The 20,484-nt window shown below is 40.1% G+C and overlaps 1 protein-coding gene across 9 annotated transcripts; it reads right to left on the bottom strand.

Moving 5' to 3' along the window:
• Positions 1 to 8,877: 8,877 nt before the first annotated feature.
• LOC308403678 (N-lysine methyltransferase KMT5A-like) lies at positions 8,878 to 20,239 on the bottom strand. 9 transcript variants are annotated; one of them, XM_080893312.1, is made up of 11 exons: positions 19,729 to 20,239; positions 19,101 to 19,244; positions 17,784 to 17,946; positions 17,504 to 17,696; positions 15,530 to 15,607; positions 14,816 to 14,860; positions 13,041 to 13,085; positions 12,201 to 12,245; positions 10,300 to 10,429; positions 10,006 to 10,100; positions 8,878 to 9,803 (listed from the first exon to the last, which is right to left on the bottom strand). In XM_080893312.1, exons 1-11 carry the CDS (start codon positions 19,739 to 19,741, stop codon positions 9,792 to 9,794), a joined length of 963 nt encoding a protein of 320 aa, XP_080749438.1. In that variant the 5' UTR covers positions 19,742 to 20,239; the 3' UTR covers positions 8,878 to 9,791. The 9 variants fall into 9 exon arrangements, with proteins under 9 accessions (XP_080749438.1, XP_080749436.1, XP_080749439.1 ...); XM_080893310.1 differs by having other exon boundaries at positions 19,831 to 20,239; XM_080893313.1 differs by having other exon boundaries at positions 15,563 to 15,607; positions 19,831 to 20,239.
• Positions 20,240 to 20,484: the final 245 nt, after the last annotated feature.

The following is a 20,484-nucleotide window of genomic DNA, read 5'->3' as shown; positions in this document are numbered from 1 at the left end:
GTATGAGCTTTTTGTTGGTCTGATTAAAAGGTTAAATGTAAAAGCATAATTTAAACATGTGATGTGAGGTCATTAATTACAGTGCAGGTGTCCTGCTTTAGGATCATATATTAATACTTCCAAAACAGTAAAGTTGTAGAGAATCTATGTTCATTATCGTTGCTAATCATGGAAAGACAAAGACGTCAGACTCTGCTGAAAAATATTACACCCTCCTACTCTCTGCACACAGCGGTCTGAGGGACCTTCCAGGATCGGGGATTTTATTTATTTTGTTCTTTTTTTGGTCTTACTGGTTAGTAGGTGGTGATTTTGTACCTGGTGATCTCACATTTGGAACATAAATTGCTTTGGAGCAGATTAGGTTCAAAGGATAACTTGGCTCTTGAAGTTAGCCGGATAAGACAGCGTTCTGCTTCACAGTTGAGGCCTCAGAGAGTTGTTGCTAACCAAAGTCTATCTTGTACGGCCATGCAGCATCTTATGACATTTTGTAACCTGAGCAGTGAAATGATTGCTGTTTTAGTGCACATACACAGTGTGGGGATCAGTATCAGGACAATAAAGTTATGGTGCAAAAAGCTGCATCTGGTCAGAAGGAAAAGCACGCACACTTGGAAGACTTGACCATTTGCACAAAATGAATGGCTGACACTGGACAGATGAGAGAATGTGGATGGTCACACCCTCGTGCATTAAAGAGGGCTTTCAGTTCAATGAAAACACAAAACCAAACACACAAAAGACACAATGAGACAGCCGATCAGTTTGCTTCACTAAATCATCGACACAAGCCGTGTTGTAGAGGGTACTGCAGCCGTGGCAGGTTATCATCTTAATGTGGCCCTGACACTCCATCGTACGCCACAAAGCTGTGAATAAATGAAAAGCAAAGAGGCATCATCACTAACATAATAACTGTAGAAGTTATCCCACTGCATTACATTTATCAGGATATCGTAATAAATGTTCATCATATGTTGCTTTGACCCATCATTGTTGTCATTAATATCGGTACGTGACACTGGACACTTCCTGTCATTCATACAGTGGGGCAAAAAAGTATTTAGTCAGCCACCGATTGTGCAAGTTCCCCCACTTAAAATGATGACAGAGGTCAGTAATTTGCACCAGAGGTACACTTCAACTGTGAGAGACAGAATGTGAAAAAAAAATCCATGAATTCACATGGTAGGATTTGTAAAGAATTTCTTCGTAAATCAGGGTGGAAAATAAGTATTTGGTCACCTCAAACATGGAAAATCTCTGGCTCTCACAGACCTGTAACGTCTTCTGTAAGACGCTTTTCTGTCCCCCACTCGTTACCTGTATGAATGGCACCTGTTTGAACTCATCATCTGTATAAAAGATACCTGTCCACAGCCTCAAACAGTCAGACTCCAAACTCCGCCATGGCCAAGACCAAAGAGCTTTCGAAGGACACCAGGAAAAGTATTGTAGACCTGCACCAGACTGGGAAGAGTGAATCTACAATAGGAAGCAGCTTGGTGTGAAAAAATCAACTGTGGGAGCAATCATCAGAAAATGGAAGACATACAAGACCACTGATAATCTCCCACGATCTGGGGCTCCACGCAAGATCTCATCCCGTGGGGTCAAAATGATCATGAGAACGGTGAGCAAAGATCCCAGAACCACACGGGGGGACCTGGTGAATGACCTGCAGAGAGCTGGGACCAAAGTAACAAAGGTCACCATCAGTAACACACTACAACGGCAGGGAATCAAATCCCGCAGTGCCAGACGTGTTCCGCTGCTGAAGCCAGTGCATGTCCAGGCCCGTCTGAAGTTTGCCAGAGAGCACATGGATGATACAGCAGAGGATTGGGAGAATGTCATGTGGTCAGATGAAACCAAAGTAGAACTTTTTGGTATAAACTCAACTCGTCGTGTTTGGAGGACGAAGAATACTGAGTTGCATCCCAAGAACACCATACCTACTGTGAAGCATGGGGGTGGAAACATCATGCTATGGGGCTGTTTTTCTGCCAAGGGGACAGGACGACTGATCCGTGTTAAGGACAGAATGAATGGGGCCATGTATCGTGAGATTTTGAGCCAAAACCTCCTTCCATCAGTGAGAACTTTGAAGATGAAACGAGGCTGGGTCTTCCAACATGACAATGATCCAAAACACACCGCCCGGGCAACAAAGGAGTGGCTCCGTAAGAAGCATTTGAAAGTCCTGGAGTGGCCTAGCCAGTCTCCAGACCTCAACCCCATAGAAAATCTGTGGCGGGAGTTGAAAGTCCGTGTTGCTCGGCGACAGCCCCAAAACATCACTGCTCTCGAGAAGATCTGCATGGAGGAATGGGCCAAAATACCAGCTACTGTGTGTGCAAACCTGGTAAAGACCTATAGTAAACGTTTGACCTCTGTTATTGCCAACAAAGGTTATGTTACAAAGTATTGAGTTGTATTTTTGTTATTGACCAAATACTTATTTTCCACCCTGATTTATGAATAAATTCTTTACAAATCCTACCATGTGGATTCATGGATTTTTTTTTCACATTCTGTCTCTCACAGTTGAAGTGTACCTCTGGTGCAAATTACTGACCTCTGTCATCATTTTAGGTGGGGGAACTTGCACAATCGGTGGCTGACTAAATACTTTTTTGCCCCACTGTATGTCATGACTTTGTGATCAGTGTAGAAGCTTGAAAATAACTGCTTGGGTAACAGCAGGTGTACAGGCAGGTGCTCTGATCAAATAACATGTTTGGCTAAAGAAACAGAAAATAAAAATATGTAAATAGGAACACCCACATCTCTACTTCTTCTTCTATTTTCCATTTCACACTTACAAAAAAGTTCTCCTGCGTAGGTGTTGAGACAAATATATGTCAATTTAATACTTCAGACAGGCCCCAGAGCAGGTCTGAACAATTAGTCGACTTAAAATCAAAACTGCAATTTGAAACCATGCAATTAGCAATTTTGCAAAGAAAACTTGGCTAGGCTAAGCTAAGCTAACTGTTTGACAAAGTAGAGGAGTTGGAAGAGTAAAGGATTGTGGTTAACTCCAGTTCAACTTAACATTAAATTAAACTGAATCTATTAAACTATTAGACTCAGACGAGGTCGGCACAGGGACAGGCCTCGGGGGTCCAGGCCCACCCGGTGAAGTGCTTCTTCCCCAACATCTTCTGATGTACTTCATTTATACATTTTGGTAATAAAGTACTTAAACTACCACCTCACTGATTAGTTATTGCAGTGTGAGCTCAGTTCAATTAATCAGGTCACATTAGTTTAGTACTTCTACAGCAATCATGCAACCAGCATGACTGAGGAGGACACTGGGTGGACGGGCTTTGCAGGTCAGACTTTGAAACTATCTTTTATTGTCATTACGCCAAAAGCAGTGAAATTATATGCTGTCCCATTCAGTGCAAATAAAGAATCTGTGTTTACTGACAGGACAAAGTACTGAACATGATTTCATCTGTTAACCTGGACAAATTCCAAAACAATTCCTTATTATTTCTTTTTCTTAAGTAAAACCAGTAAAAGCTTCTACTTCAAAAATATGGACTTAACACTGAGATCCTGATATTTTAGACCAGTTGAATTTAGATGATCTTTTTTAGTTCGTTCAGTTTGCTGGTTCTAACGACGACGGTCTTCATCAGTTTTAATGTCACTGTGACTCATATCTCTGCATGGCTGTTTTGTTCTGAGTGCACTGTGACAATTAAGTTAAGATCCGGTGATCAGCACAGCAGCCTGGGAGTGACTGCTTGGTTAACGACAAGGTTTACAAGACCTGATCAAATGTCACACTGGAAATATTTTGCAAGTGAAACAGCAAAAGCAAATGAAAAAATGTAAATATGTTAATTGGACCACCTACATTGTTTCGAGAGCAGGGGTGAACTAAAGAGTGCGACCCATCACTTCAGTTTCAGCATATAATTTCTATTTAACACTCAAAAAAATCTGTTGTACAAGTATTAAAAATATATTCACAAATGAAATTGACATGCCTGAGATGAAAACATTACTCATACAAGTTGTCAGGTAAAGTCTATAGCACTGTTACATCTAAATATGGACACTGAGCTGGGACTTAACGATGTCACAGATCTGAGCCTCTGCACCTTCACTATACGTTTGTGTATGTCAGGCCTGTCCTGTATCTCTCCACCACCTGATCCAACACACCACCAAATCCTGATCAGCTGATCATCTCTGCTCCTCTAATCACCTGAATATCCAAGTATCCGAAAGTGTCCATCGATCTGACAATACAATTGTAAAATCGATCATTGACCTGTGCCCTAATGTGTTCTGTGCACTTGTGAACACACTTCCTTATGGAGTACGTTTATTAAGGACACTCTTTCATTAGCACACAGGTTCAATAACACAACAAATAACCTCCAATAAACCTTTTAATAAACTGTCATTGGAGGCTGATGTGTTCTCTCTTGGCTTGTTTTCTTGTTGTGTGCCACACAGAAAATAAATGCATGGTGTCTTAACTCACTGATACTGGGATATCAATGAGCACAGAGTCCAGCCAACGATGGCACAAAGTCAAACCTCCTTCAAGGAAACCGGAGAGTCCAACACTGGCATTGAGGCTACCCCAACAATATCAATATGGTGTAACTTCCTGCTCTAACTCAGGCTCCTTCCCCACAAGAAAGATGATATTTTATGTACTCGAAGTCAGACCTGGAATCTGCGGGTCAGACTTCTTGGGCCCCCGACCCCTGACCCCTGAGATTTTCATGTCTTGTATTTTATAATATTTATCTTTTGTTCTCCTGCCAAAATTGTAAACACTGTCATCATGCCATTAAAGTGTTTGTGCTAATAACATCATGTAGAGTAAGACAGGCATAGAGAACAGCACTGACTGGGAGAGGCTTTGAACAGATGACATACTCAGATCAATTCAACACTTTAGACTTTAAAAATGCACAAGCGTCTTTCAAAAACCCATTTATTTAATCTATCATCATTGATATTATTATGTACAGTTATAATGTACTGTTCATCTCCCTTAAATAAACAGGCAGCCTTAAAGTGTGAAATAGTCACTTGTCTACTGTCTCAGTGGCTGATAGTGCCCCACAGGCCTCAATGTCAGCTTGAAGCCATTATGTTTCAATTGTTTAATGATAAACAGATTTTGAATGAAAGCGAGGAAACTTCGGTAGCACAAAAAAGTGACTATTCTTTGTTCCCATACGGTTCAGTCATATTACCGTCATTTCCCCCTAAGGTGTTCCCAAAGACACCAGGTTAATACTTGAAAAGGCTGCAGCGATACACAAAAATATCATCAATATTCTGTTTACTTGGTGACAACGTCGCTTTTAGCCTTCAATCAGAAAGCCTGACGTTGGCTAGTTAAGCATCGGGCTAACGTTTAACGCTTTCACTTGAGGGAAGTAACTCGTATTACTGCTACTGCTGTGTAATCTTGGTTCAATTCACAGCATATTCTACAAGTTACCCTGCAATAACTAACTGTTAGAATAGCGCCACCGTATTGTATCGCACTGAGTGCACTTCAATCCTTTATCCCGCGAGTTTGCTAGCTAGCAAAATAATAATACCAATTTTAAACAAATAACATGTGTAACGTACACACTCGAGAAAATTATTTACTAGTACTTACGCAAACTCCCCCGTTGTGAAAACGTACAAATCCTTCTTGTATTTTTCGTTTTCCAGCAAACACTCATTAAAACGGCCTCCAGGCACATTAGCGCCCTCACCCCCGACTGATCAGGGAGGGGGTGGGGGGTCACACATTGAAACAGACTAACGTGCAGAGGTACAGCCCAGGCAGAGAAATGTTGCTTTTAGACTTTGCGACTCGTTTTATTTCTCTATCTGATAAGAAAACTATTCAATCAGATAGTTATTTGTGGTGAATGAAATACGGTTACAGTTTCAAGAAGTTTTAAGCACCAAATCCGAAATCCAAGCACTGCAATATTAAAATCCAATTCAATTTCTTGTTTGTTCCGAAATCTACGACATGACTATATACAGAAAAGCTTGACATGGTATGCAAAAAACCCCCCGAAGACAATACAAATACAAATACATGAACAAAAAATGTTTTAACTGTCAGTTATGTCATTTTAAAATTTTCCAAAACTAACATTTTCTTTGATTGACTGATATTAAATTGATTAGGATCAAGTTTAGTGTGAACAATATTACACAAACAAGCACGTGTGTGCGCATGCGCACATATTAGAAACCTTCGATCGCTTCTCATATGTGCGCATGCGCACATATGAGAATCGCTTTGATCGCTTGTGACGTAGTAACTTTGCTTTGATCCTTTCTGACGTCATAACTTTGCTTTGATCCCAAAATCCATAAATAGGAGCGCTCACCTGTTACTTTATGCTTAACGGACGTTGACCTGCAGCAACTAAAACCCTTTCGAGAAGTTTTGAGAGCAATTTACGAGAGAAACCAAAACAAGTTCAGTTTTGTTTCTCACCAATCCACAGCGCAAACAGACACATTACACCATGTCAGCCAACCCATCTTTCGGCTCAGATGAGCTTGGAATATCTAAAGGGACCATTTTGGGAGATCACCACATGGTGGAGGCTTTCCTTGGAGAAGGAAGCTTTGGTGTTGTAACGAAATGTCGCGATACAAAAAAGAACCAAACTGTTGCTATTAAAGTCAACAAGAGTGACCCTGAAATTCTGCTCCAGGCAAAACTGGAAATTTTCATCCTGGAGCAGCTACGGCGCTTGGATCCAGACAGGTGCAACATTGTCGAATGGAACGGCTATTTCCTCGATGGAGAGCGCATTTGCTTGAATTTCAAACTCCTCGACCAAAGCCTGTCAGACTACATAGGGGACCGGAATAACCGAGGTCTCCCAATGAGAGAAATCAGGCCAATTTTGCATCAGCTCGCAAATGCTCTATTCCACCTGGGTTCTGTGGGAATAGTGCATGCTGACCTCAAACCTGTCAACATCATGGTTGTGAACCGCAGTGAGTCTCAAGTCAGAGTCAAACTTATAGACTTTGGCATCGCATGTAACACCTCTGCAGTGATTCCTGGTGACTGTGTGGGGACAATTGGTTATTGTGCACCTGAGATTATGCTTGGCATTCCATATGATGAAGCAATTGACATGTGGTCTCTGGGGCTGGTAGCTGTGGAGCTTGCTACAGGGGTGCCTCTCTATCCTGGGGAAGACGATTATGATGTTTTGAAATTCATAATTGAAACTCAGGGTCAGCTACCAGATCATCTTCTAGAGTCTGGCTTGTACACTGACAGCTATTTCATCGAGGATAACCACAACGAACAGCGCTGGACATTTAAGACCCCAGAACAATTTCAATACGAGACAGATTATCGATCCAAGGAAACTCGATATATAAAACTTAAGCATCTCGATGACCTCGAACAACTGCTGAAGGTTAGGCGAGGACCGGAAAATGGCCAATCATTATTTGTAAGGCTAATCAAAGAAATGTTGGCCTTGGATGCAAATCAGCGCATAACACCCTTGGAGGTTCTGAAGCATCCCTTTTTCGACCCTGGCCTCTCAAGGAGAACCCCCTGCACGGACATGAATAGTACAGGGGGACAAAACCTTGTGCTCTCTCAGCAGCAATCATCGTTTGGGTGGCCAGAATTCTAGGGGAACTAGAAATTCTTGTGGAAAAAAAGCCCAAAACAATAACATCAACAAAAACAACCAATGAATGTGGTCTTAAACTTGGGCACAATTTGGCTTGAAATCCATCAACTAATCTCTCAATATTCAAAGCGGAGCAGCAGACAACTTACCATCACATCAGTCCTTCAATCAGACCTACAACAAACGTCTTCCGTCTCTCACCCCAACCGGTCGCAGCAGATGGCCGCCCCGACCTGAGCCTGGTTCTGCCGGAGGTTTCTTCCTGTAAAAAAGGAGTTTTTCCTTCCCACTGTCGCCAAAGTGCTTGCTCATAGGGGGTCATATGATTGTTGGGTTCTCTGTATGTATTATTGTAGGGTCTACCTTACAATAATACATATAGCCTTGAAGTGACTGGTGATGTGATTTGCTGCTGAATGAATTGGGAACTAATTGGAAATCTGGATATTAATAAAATAAACCTGCTTTGAGCATCAATTAATTGTTGTTTGAAATTCTTTATAAATATATAAATATAGTGCCACTCTTCTACTGTTTAAATTGCAACTGTTTAAAACTGACTAATTTATTCATACACTTGAGCATAAACACACGCACAGTAAATGGCCTGTATTTGTACAGCGCTTTACTTAGTCCCCAAGGACCCCAAAGAGCTTTACACTACATTCAGTCATTCACACATTCACACGCTGGTGATGGCAGCTACATTGTAGCCACAGCTGCCCTGGGGCGCACTGACAGAGGCGAGGCTGCCGGACACTGGCGCCACCAGGCCCTCTGACCACCACCAGTAGGCAACGGGTGAAGTGTCTTGCCCCAGGACACAACGACCGAGACTGTCGGAGGCGGGGCTCAATCTGGCAACCTTCCATTACAGGATGAACTGCGAACTCTTGAGCCACGATTGCCCTATATACACATATACTTTACAGTACTAGTCAGTGCTTACATATTAGTTCTTTTCCCTACTTTTTCATGCTTACTGGTACAAAGGCCTGTTACTAGAGTTAAATGCTATCAATGTATTCTCACAGTTATGGAACTGTACAAATGCATACAAAATAACGCTCACGTAAACATAACTGTGCACTAGTTTGCCCTTATTGCTGCAGTTTGTTTCAAATCACTTTGAATAAAGCTCAGCTTCTCTCAAGCTCTCTCTCACACACACACACACACACACACACACACACACACACGTGTTTTCGTGATATATCAGTACGTATGACAAAAATGTGACAAATGGGAACGTGCCTTTCCGAAGGTCCTAGAGGCATGGGAATCTCAAAAAATTTGACCCATGCTTCCAGGAACACACCCATCTGTTGAGATTTTGGCTAGGGCTAAATTTTGGTCAAACCTGAATTTAATGCTACTTGTGAGGACACTGTCAGGTTTATGTGACTTATGAGTACCATAAGGTCACACACAGATATTTCATGTTTAGGTGAATTGTGAAGCCCATGGAAACACATAATTTTCAAGTATACATGACTTATAAGGACCAGGTAATGGTAGGTTCTGCATTTTTAGCTTGGCTCCTTTTGAGATTACAATATAATAGACATGGATGCACAATAGTAATGCTCACCAGTTGGGTAACTTCTGACAGAAATATCAGACATTTATGTGTTAATAAAACAGTAAATCTGAGCTGTGTAAAGACTTTAAAAAAAAAAAAGACATGGGTCAAATGTGGTCAGTCTACTTTTTAAGTCTTGATATTGTAATGCATTAATTCATTTTGTAGTGAATGTTCATGTGAATAAAAACGTGGAACATTATCTGCCTTTTTTGTCATTTAATTGCAAAAAGCACCCAGCATAAACCACAGATTTATGAGTAAGAACAATGCAATACAGAAAACTGCAATACTGACATAACTGTGGAAGTAACAAAGTATCTCTCTTGCTTGTTTCTTTTTTTCTTGCATCTTTCTTTTAATGCTATGATCCTGTTGTGGCTGTAGTACCTTATGACAACCCAGTCTCTGCCTTTCAGAGCTGCCGGCTCTGCTTGGAGGCAGCAGTCACATTCCTTTTTACCTGGTACTTTGCAGCTTTTTATGAAGTGAAACGTGCCGCTCAGCAACCTTCACTTCATCATTTGTCCACTTGCTTCTCACCGTCCCAGCTGTCATAAATGGAAACAAAAGAAAATATCTTAATGTGAATGCAAGAAAAGATAGAAAATATTCTAGTTTATAATGTGAATACAAAATGTTCTTAAACCTTGCTTTCTACTGGAGCACTTTAAAGGAGCAATAAGCACAATTCATCATACTTAGGTTGAAGGAATTAAAAATGACTATGTGAAGAACTAGAGGTGTAATTACATCTGGAGTACAGCATGAAGTCACAATCCCTCTCTCTGTGTTGATCTCCAGCCATAGACTTTGGTTTGGTTCACAGGCAGTGCAAAACAGCACACCTAGCAGTGAAAAGATATTGCTTATTGCTCCTTTAAGGATGCTTGGAATGAACCATTTGAAGTGCTGTGTTCTGCTGGGAATCAAATAAGATGAAATGATTTATGATAAAAGCTCTGAATAGTGTCATGTCTGAAAACAAACTTGTTCTTTGATCACAAGTATATTAACCTAAAATATTTTGTATTTGGGTGCCTTTACCCCTTCTTGGTGAAGTGTTGCTAATGTTTTTGTTGTCCAGGGTGATTGAGGCAGAGGTGCCCTTCATGTTGTCCAGGGCAGCTGAGTAAAGCGTGTGGCTTGGAACCCCCGGAATACTTGGTCCTTGAGCCTTTGAAAAGTAACAGTGAAATATGAGAATCAATGCATGCAATAGGTCTGTTTGCTTTTTTCTCTGCATTGTAGGCAAAGTCAGCGTTGGGCAGTGTGTAATTCTACATTAAGGGGCTAAGGGGCGATCGTGGCTCAAGAGTTGTAATCAGAAGGTTGCCGGTTCGAGCCCCAGCTCCGACAGTCTCGGTCGTTGTGTCCTTGGGAAAGACACTTCACCTGTTGCCTACTGGTGGTGGTCAGAGGGCCCGGTGGCGCCAGTGTCCGGCAGCCTCGCCTCTGTCAGTGCGCCTCAGGGTGGCTGTGGCTACAATGTAGCTGCCATCACCAGTGTGTGAATGTCTGTGTGAATGGGTGGATGACTGGATGTGTAAAGCGCTTTGGGGTCCTTAGGGACTAGTAAAGCGCTATATAAATATAGGATATTTACCATTTGATATGAATATTTTACATGTGAACATAATCTACTAATAATACTCATCACAGTGTGATTGTTTGAAATCGGATAGAGTGTTATTATCTTCATGACAAACATCCCTGCTGTTCAGTTTCAATGTAACACAAACTAGAGTTGTTGGTTCTACCAATTGAGAAAGGCTAAAAAAAAACAAATTCATGTCCTTCACAGCTTAAAACAATCTGAGGACAATGTAACACAGAAATATCAAATTTAGTAGGAATAAAGATCAAGCTGATGCTTTAAAGGGAAAGTTAGGACTAACAAATGATATGCCAATTTCTTTCTCCTAAGATGTTCACAAACAAGTAATGCTAATGTTGAATATGGGAAACTTTCAATCAAACTGATTATTTTAATATAATCAAAGGGCACTTAATTTATGCACTAGGCCTAACTGACACATATACTTGATGCCAAATACAAAAAAATAATGTGTAACCTGTTGGAAGAATGAAGTGGGTGTGTCACTCACCAATTGGTCTGAAGGAGGTCAAGACAGGACCTCGGCACTTGGTGTCTGCAACAAAAGACAACAATATAACGTCAGAAACATTCTCTAGTATAAATCCCGACTATTTAATTAACTACAGATCATATTTGTATCAGTGAATATTATTACAGAAGGATCTGACTTCCTTATACCAGATTCTATAGAAACTTAACACTGTACGGTTCTGCTACCCAACGATATGAGGACAGTGTAACACACACTAGAGTTGTTGGTCCTACCACATGAGGAAGGCAACTGAAACACACTCCTGTCCTTCACAGCTTAAAACAATATGAGGACAGTGTAACACACACACTACAATCACTGGTCCTACCATATGAGGACTTCTACTTAAACACACTCCTGTCCTTCACAGCTTAAAACAATATGAGGACATGACGACTGAACACATGTAGAGTTCACATTCCTGACCTCTAACTTCTCCAGCTGTTGTCAATAAAAGCTCTAAACCCAACACTGATGTACAGCCATCTATTTCCCCAGAAATTAAATCATGTAAACTGATCAGCGGGAGCTTATTTTGACAAAAACATGTGTAAAACGACAAAAATATCAAATTTTGTCAGAATAAAGATCAAGCTGATGCTTTAAGGGAAAGTTTGGACTAACAAATGGTATAGACAATTACTTTATCCTAATGCTAATGTTGGTTTTGGTTAACTTCGACTAAAACTGATTGTTTTAGTACAATTAAAGTGCATTTCATTTATGCACTAGGCCCAACTGACACATATACTTGATGCCAAATACAAAAAAATAATGTGTAACCTGTTGGAAGAATGAAGTGGGTGTGTCACTCACCAATTGGTCTGAAGGAGGTTGAGACAGGACCTCGGCACCTGGTGTCTGCAACAAAAGACAACAATATAACGTCAGAAACATTCTCTAGTATAAATCCCGACTATTTAATTAACTACAGATCATATTTGTATCAGTGAATATTATTACAGAAGGATCTGACTTCCTTATACCAGATTCTATAGAAACTTAACACTGTACGGTTCTGCTACCCAACGATATGAGGACAGTGTAACACACACTAGAGTTGTTGGTCCTACCACATGAGGAAGGCAACTGAAACACACTCCTGTCCTTCACAGCTTAAAACAATATGAGGACAGTGTAACACACACACTACAATCACTGGTCCTACCATATGAGGACTTCTACTTAAACACACTCCTGTCCTTCACAGCTTAAAACAATATGAGGACATGACGACTGAACACATGTAGAGTTCACATTCCTGACCTCTAACTTCTCCAGCTGTTGTCAATAAAAGCTCTAAACCCAACACTGATGTACAGCCATCTATTTCCCCAGAAATTAAATCATGTAAACTGATCAGCGGGAGCTTATTTTGACAAAAACATGTGTAAAATGACAAAAATATCAAATTTTGTCAGAATAAAGATCAAGCTGATGCTTTAAGGGAAAGTTTGGACTAACAAATGGTATAGACAATTACTTTATCCTAATGCTAATGTTGGTTTTGGTTAACTTCGACTAAAACTGATTGTTTTAGTACAATTAAAGTGCATTTCATTTATGCACTAGGCCCAACTGACACATATACTTGATGCCAAATACAAAAAAATAATGTGTAACCTGTTGGAAGAATGAAGTGGGTGTGTCACTCACCAATTGGTCTGAAGGAGGTTGAGACAGGACCTCGGCACCTGGTGTCTGCAACAAAAGACAACAATATAACGTCAGAAACATTCTCTAGTATAAATCCCGACTATTTAATTAACTACAGATCATATTTGTATCAGTGAATATTATTACAGAAGGATCTGACTTCCTTATACCAGATTCTATAGAAACTTAACACTGTACGGTTCTGCTACCCAACGATATGAGGACAGTGTAACACACACTAGAGTTGTTGGTCCTACCACATGAGGAAGGCAACTGAAACACACTCCTGTCCTTCACAGCTTAAAACAATATGAGGACAGTGTAACACACACACTACAATCACTGGTCCTACCATATGAGGACTTCTACTTAAACACACTCCTGTCCTTCACAGCTTAAAACAATATGAGGACAGTGTAACACACACACTACAATCACTGGTCCTACCATATGAGGACTTCTACTTAAACACACTCCTGTCCTTCACAGCTTAAAACAATATGAGGACATGACGACTGAACACATGTAGAGTTCACATTCCTGACTTCTAACTTCTCCTGCTGTTGTCAATAAAAGCTCTAAACCCAACACTGATGTACAGCCATCTATTTCCCCAGAAATTAAATCATGTAAACTGATCAGCGGGAGCTTATTTTGACAAAAACATGTGTAAAACGACAAAAATATCAAATTTTGTCAGAATAAAGATCAAGCTGATGCTTTAAGGGAAAGTTTGGACTAACAAATGGTATAGACAATTACTTTATCCTAATGCTAATGTTGGTTTTGGTTAACTTCGACTAAAACTGATTGTTTTAGTACAATTAAAGTGCATTTCATTTATGCACTAGGCCCAACTGACACATATACTTGATGCCAAATACAAAAAAATAATGTGTAACCTGTTGGAAGAATGAAGTGGGTGTGTCACTCATCAATTGGTCTGAATGAGGTTGAGACAGGACCTCGGCACCTGGTGTCTGCAACAAAAGACAACAATATAACGTCAGAAACATTCTCTAGTATAAATCCCGACTATTTAATTAACTACAGATCATATTTGTATCAGTGAATATTATTACAGAAGGATCTGACTTCCTTATACCAGATTCTATAGAAACTTAACACTGTACGGTTCTGCTACCCAACGATATGAGGACAGTGTAACACACACTAGAGTTGTTGGTCCTACCACATGAGGAAGGCAACTGAAACACACTCCTGTCCTTCACAGCTTAAAACAATATGAGGACAGTGTAACACACACACTACAATCACTGGTCCTACCATATGAGGACTTCTACTTAAACACACTCCTGTCCTTCACAGCTTAAAACAATATGAGGACATGACGACTGAACACATGTAGAGTTCACATTCCTGACTTCTAACTTCTCCTGCTGTTGTCAATAAAAGCTCTAAACCCAACACTGATGTACAGCCATCTATTTCCCCAGAAATTAAATCATGTAAACTGATCAGCGGGAGCTTATTTTGACAAAAACATGTGTAAAATGACAAAAATATCAAATTTTGTCAGAATAAAGATCAAGCTGATGCTTTAAGGGAAAGTTTGGACTAACAAATGGTATAGACAATTACTTTATCCTAATGCTAATGTTGGTTTTGGTTAACTTCGACTAAAACTGATTGTTTTAGTACAATTAAAGTGCATTTCATTTATGCACTAGGCCCAACTGACACATATACTTGATGCCAAATACAAAAAAATAATGTGTAACCTGTTGGAAGAATGAAGTGGGTGTGTCACTCACCAATTGGTCTGAAGGAGGTTGAGGCAGGACCTCGGCACTTGGTGTCTGCAACAAAAGACAACAATATAACGTCAGAAACATTCTCTAGTATAAATCCCGACTATTTAATTAACTACAGATCATATTTGTATCAGTGAATATTATTACAGAAGGATCTGACTTCCTTATGCCAGATTCTATAGAAACTTAACACAGTACAGTTCTGCTACCCAACAATATGAGGACAGTGTAACACACACACTAGAGTTGTTGGTCCAACCATATGAGGACGTATTCTGAAACACACTCAAGTTCTTCACAGCTTGAAACAATATGAGGACATGACGACTGAACACATGTAGAGTTCATGTTCCTGACTTCTAACTTGTCCTGCTGTTGTCAATAAAAGCTCTAAACCCAACACTGATGTAAAGCCATCTATTTCCCCAGAAATACAATCATGTAAACTGATCAGCTTCAGGTTAAATGGACAAAAACATGCGTAAAAGGACAAAAATATTAAATTTAATTGGAATAAAGACCAAATTGATGCTTTAAAGGGAAAGTTTGGACTAACAACTGGTATAGCCAATTTCCTTCTCCTAATGCTAATGTTGATTTTGGGAAACTTTCACTCAAACTGATTGTTTTAATACAATCAAAGTGCATTTCATTTATGCACTAGGCCCAACTGACTCATATACTTGATTCCAAATACAAAAATTTATGCGTAACCTGTTGGAGGAATGAAGTGGATTTGTCACTCACTTCTTGGTCTGTAGGAGGTTGGGACAGGGTCTCAACACTTGGTGTCTGCAACAAAAGACAACAATATAATGTCAGAAACATTCTGTACTACAAATGCTGACTAGCTCATTAACTACAGATCATACTTGTTTCAGTGAACATTATTACAGAAGGATCTGACTTCCTTATGCCAGATTCTATAGAAACTTAACACAGTACAGTTCTGCTACCCAACAATATGAGGACAGTGTAACACACACACTAGAGTTGTTGGTCCAACCATATGAGGACGTATTCTGAAACACACTCAAGTTCTTCACAGCTTGAAACAATATGAGGACATGACGACTGAACACATGTAGAGTTCATGTTCCTGACTTCTAACTTGTCCTGCTGTTGGCAATAAAAGCTCTAAACCCAACACTGATGTAAAGCCATCTATTTCCCCAGAAATCCAATCATGTAAACTGATCAGCTTCAGGTTAAATGGACAAAAACATGTGTAAAAGGACAAAAATATTAAATTTAATTGGAATAAAGACCAAATTGATGCTTTAAAACCCTCGGAGGGTTTAAGTCAAAATAGGGACCCTTTGGATTTTTGATTCTCAATATATCAATCATTTTAAAGACTAGTTGCATGAAACTTGGCCATGAGGTGCATTTTAGGATTATTTTTAAAATTCAATGATCCCCTCTATGGTGTGGTATATAGCAAAGGAGATTCACATAAGTGTTACCTCCTGTGTTCCTCGTACCATTTTGGGTCCCATTGACTCCCATTATAATCACATATTTTCGATATACTGTAATCCTGACATGTGATGATGCCTTTCTCGTGAATACCTAATGGATCTAAGCCTCAGCCTTCAAAATAAAGGAAAAATAGGTTTTGGATCAAATGAGCAAAATATTAGGTACAGCACCACCATAGACATTTTCAGTGGTTTTGAATGCAGGACATGGTTATCTTACTATGCAAAATACATGACAATAAAACAGCTCACCACCATAAAATAGTCTTGATGTAGTGGAACTGATATAACAGAGTGGTGTGAATGTGATTGAGAATATATTTATACTGTGTGTCGGTCGCAAACAAAACAGCCTATAGAGCCGCCTTCTTGAAGTGAACAACGGCAGCCTGCTCCGTTTTTTGTTTTTTTTCCCTTCTCTGAACCTCTGTCAGTGTTATGTTGCTCCACTTTGCACACACTGGCTCTGAGCAAGTGAGTGGAGGGGTGCAAAAGCAGCCACGTGTTTGCAGAGCAGAGGGGGGAGGGGTGCAAAAACAGCCACCTGTTTGCAGAGCAGAGGGGGGAGGGGCAGTTGTTACTCTCTCAGTGGCAAGTCAGCAGAGCTGGGGGAGAGACAGAGAGAGATCCTTTTCTATCTTCTTGGATTCAAGTGCACATTTGAAGTCTGTGAGAATAGTTTGCAGCCTTGTCTTGCGAGTCATTTCTGCACAGACGCCACGAAATGCACAGACGCGCGCACGGACAACACAAAGCGCACGGTCAATTTCGGGGAGGCTCTTGCTGAGAAAGAGCAGCAGTGCTCATCGTGCAAACAGCACATTATTATCGTAACTGCTGCAAAGATATATATATTCTGAAACACACTCATGTTCTTCACAGCTTGAAACAATATGAGGACATGACGACTGAACACATGTAGAGTTCATGTTCCTGACTTCTAACTTGTCCTGCTGTTGTCAATAAAAGCTCTAAACCCAACACTGATGTAAAGCCATCTATTTCCCCAGAAATCCAATCATGTAAACTGATCAGCTTCAGGTTAAATGGACAAAAACATCTGTAAAAGGACAAAAATATCAAATTTTGTCAATAAAACCCTGCACTGATCTACTCTGGTCTTCATAACTAGAATAATATCTATCTTTTCATCTACTAATATTTAACATTCCCTGTACTGCACAATCTATGAAGAGGATTTACTTACCAGAGCTCGCCATGGCCACATAGATTCTCCATAGTCATAGGTGATTTCACTCTCCGCTTGGATATTTTCAATAGCAAACAAGCAGAGATGAGGTTTATCCTGGACTGCCAGCTGTTTCATCTTGCAGTTTGGGTACTTGTGGTCATCATTAACCAGCCGGCCAAGTGAGTCGTCTTCACGGGAGGCATCAATGCTAAAAGTGAAGAAAAGAACATATGTTTTGTTCACTAAAAACATAATGTTGTAAAGAACAACTGATATTGTATATGCCTTTACTTACCACCATGTGCTATTTTTCCATTTAAAATCAAATAGGAAAGCAGTTTGCTTTTCTGTGTACTTTTTCTGCCGCTTGTCCCGTTCATGTTCTGAGATAAGCTCCCCACGGTACTCGACCACAAAGGATCCCTTTTCAATTGGTTCAGAGGCAAATACACCACGTCCTAATACAAGATGTTCAATAAGTAGCGTTAAGTAATACAATCCAAATCAGGTTTACTGCAGCTGATCAGCCACTGACAAAACATATGCAGAACAAACAATCACAAAATGTTTTAATTGTGAGGGGAACATCTAGATCAGGGGTGCCCAATCCCGGTCCTCGAGAGCTACTGTCCTGCAGCTTTTAGATGCATCCTTGTTCCCACACACCTGAATCAAATGAATGGCTTGTTATCAGGCCTTTGCCAAACATGATGGCATGCTGAAGAGATCAAACCATTTGATTCAGGTGTGTGGGAACAAGGATGCATCTAAAAGCTGCAGGACGGTAGCTCTCGAGGACCGGGATTGGGCACCCCTGATCTAGATGCTTACGTTCAGGGCTGCAACAAATGAGTTGATACAATAAATAAATGCTAATAATAAAAAAAACAATTATTAAAATAGTTGGCAACAAATTTCAAATACATGAAAATATAAAACATTTTTTAATCTAGATGATAGATAGATAGCTAGCTAGCTTTGGGAGGTTCCCTCAGGGAAACTGAAGCAATTGTTATATATTTGTCACGGTCCGGGGCAGCGGCCGTGTGGAGAGTGGAAGGAGGACCCAAAACGCAGCACTTATTCAGGTGTGAGGGTGATTTATTGATAATATCAAACACAAAGTGGAGATGGCAAACAGAACTAAGGACGAAACTAAACTGGGATAAACTACACAGAGGAGTGGGAAACCTGAACATGAAGGGAGAACAGCAGGGAGAGCACGCAGAGGATTACACCAGGTATGAACACAGACGACGCGACGAGGAACAGAGGCAAACACACACTATAAATACACAGAGAGACACTGGGAAGTCACACACAGGTGGGAGACACAGCTGGACCTGATTAACCTGATGAGACAGGGGAACACTAACACCAGGGACCAACAGAGGGAGCACAAACCCAGAACCCAGTGTCTAAAATCCCAAACACAAACCATCCCAAAACAGCCATGAATAATAATGAAAGTAATAACAATAAAGAACATAAACACAAAGTCACCGAGTCATGGTCGCAGGGCCATGACAATATTATTAAATATTATAATAAACATTAGTTGCAGCTCTGGTAATATTCATGCAGTAGCCATAAGGAACAACATATAACATACCTTTATAGTCATTGATCCATTGGGCCTTTAAACAAGTCTTGTCACTTCCAGATAAAATAAAGTGAGCAGCCTCTGCTTCAGGACGAAGTCTGAGTCTTCTTTTTGACATGTTCTTCACTCTCAATCTGCTCAACCTGTACACATCTTCATGAGAAAATGACGAAAAGTCAGCAAGACAAAACCAACCAGTACTTTCTTTACATGGTATTTTAAATAGTATTTTTCTGCCTTAAATCACAACGCATTTGCTAATCAGACTAATATACCAGTGCAAACACTTTGCAAATGTAATGTGACATTAAATTACCTTCACGAATAATTTTAACATGCCAATACACGGACAAATACTGTAAACTGTGCACTTTACTACCATTACTGAAACACTAATGTCATTGATTTGTGCTAAACAGGAAAACATTAATATTATCATTTAAATCCCAGAAAACATATCTTGAAATAAAATGCGTGTTGCAGTAGCCTACACTTAAAAAGAGCTTAGACTGACTGTCTCTGCAGTTGCAGATGCAGAGAGGGCCGCAGGCCCTTTAACTCCAGTGGAAATTTAAAAACAATTAAATTTAACTTCTAATATCTGTTGCTGAAGATAAAGCTAAAGTATATTTATTACCATTTATCATCATGCACCATTTTAACTTTATTCAAATCGATTGTGTGTTGTTTCCATTCCATTTAGCTAACATTAATTAGCTTGTTAAACATACAACTTTACCTCGAAGCGTGCGTGAAATCATGGATATCAAAGGTAAATACATACGTCAAGATAAATCTCTCCTGAGTGCTGAAGGTCCCGGATGTGCCGTTCACGCAGAGCTCCGGCGAGTTTGTATCTTGCCGTGACCAGCAGCTCTTTGGTTGAGGCTTTCGAACAATCAGATGCATCTTTACTCACTTGTTGACCAATCAGAGACGTCGTTCTATGCTCCACTGACGAAATGCTGCATCCTCTCACCAGCCACGGTCTCTCCTCGTCCATTTAACAACAAAAACACAGCAACACGTGCTGTATTTGAGGTAGGAACACTTGAGAACTGTCACAATGTTTTGCAAACTGCTGTTACAGTTAATTTCGTTCCGTTAATTTGTTTGGTTCCTATTCTTAAGTAACACTTAATACACATGTGGTTTGCTGGTCTAGTTTAAGTTAGCATGGGCATGCTGTTCACTGATAGAGTAAGGCCAAAATTGTCCTGATATTGTCAGTGTGTTATCATAAACATGCAGCACCCCTAGACCCCCAAGTTAAAATACAGATAATAGATAAGCAATTTAAGAAAATAAGTATAATGTGTATAATAAATGATTTTACTGTCACTTTCCTGGGTCTGTTGACCCAGCGTTTTAAGTTTTAGTTTGTTTGGATGTC

Source organism: Rhamphochromis sp. 'chilingali' (genome assembly GCF_963969265.1).
Source record: "Rhamphochromis sp. 'chilingali' genome assembly, chromosome: 1".
NCBI lineage: Eukaryota > Metazoa > Chordata > Actinopteri > Cichliformes > Cichlidae > Rhamphochromis > Rhamphochromis sp. 'chilingali'.
Note: the sequence above shows the minus strand (reverse complement) of the source record. Positions and strands in the feature narration are given on the sequence as shown.

Coding starts and splice junctions, on each gene's coding strand:
- LOC308403678 (XM_080893310.1), bottom strand. CDS start 19,873: ATGTATTTACCTTTGATATCCATGATTTCACGCACGCTTCGAG. Junction 17,947..19,100: donor ATGGATCAATGACTATAAAG/GTATGTTATATG, acceptor ATCTTGTATTAG/GACGTGGTGTATTTGCCTCT. Junction 10,101..10,299: donor CAACACTTCACCAAGAAGGG/GTAAAGGCACCC, acceptor TTTCACTGCTAG/GTGTGCTGTTTTGCACTGCC.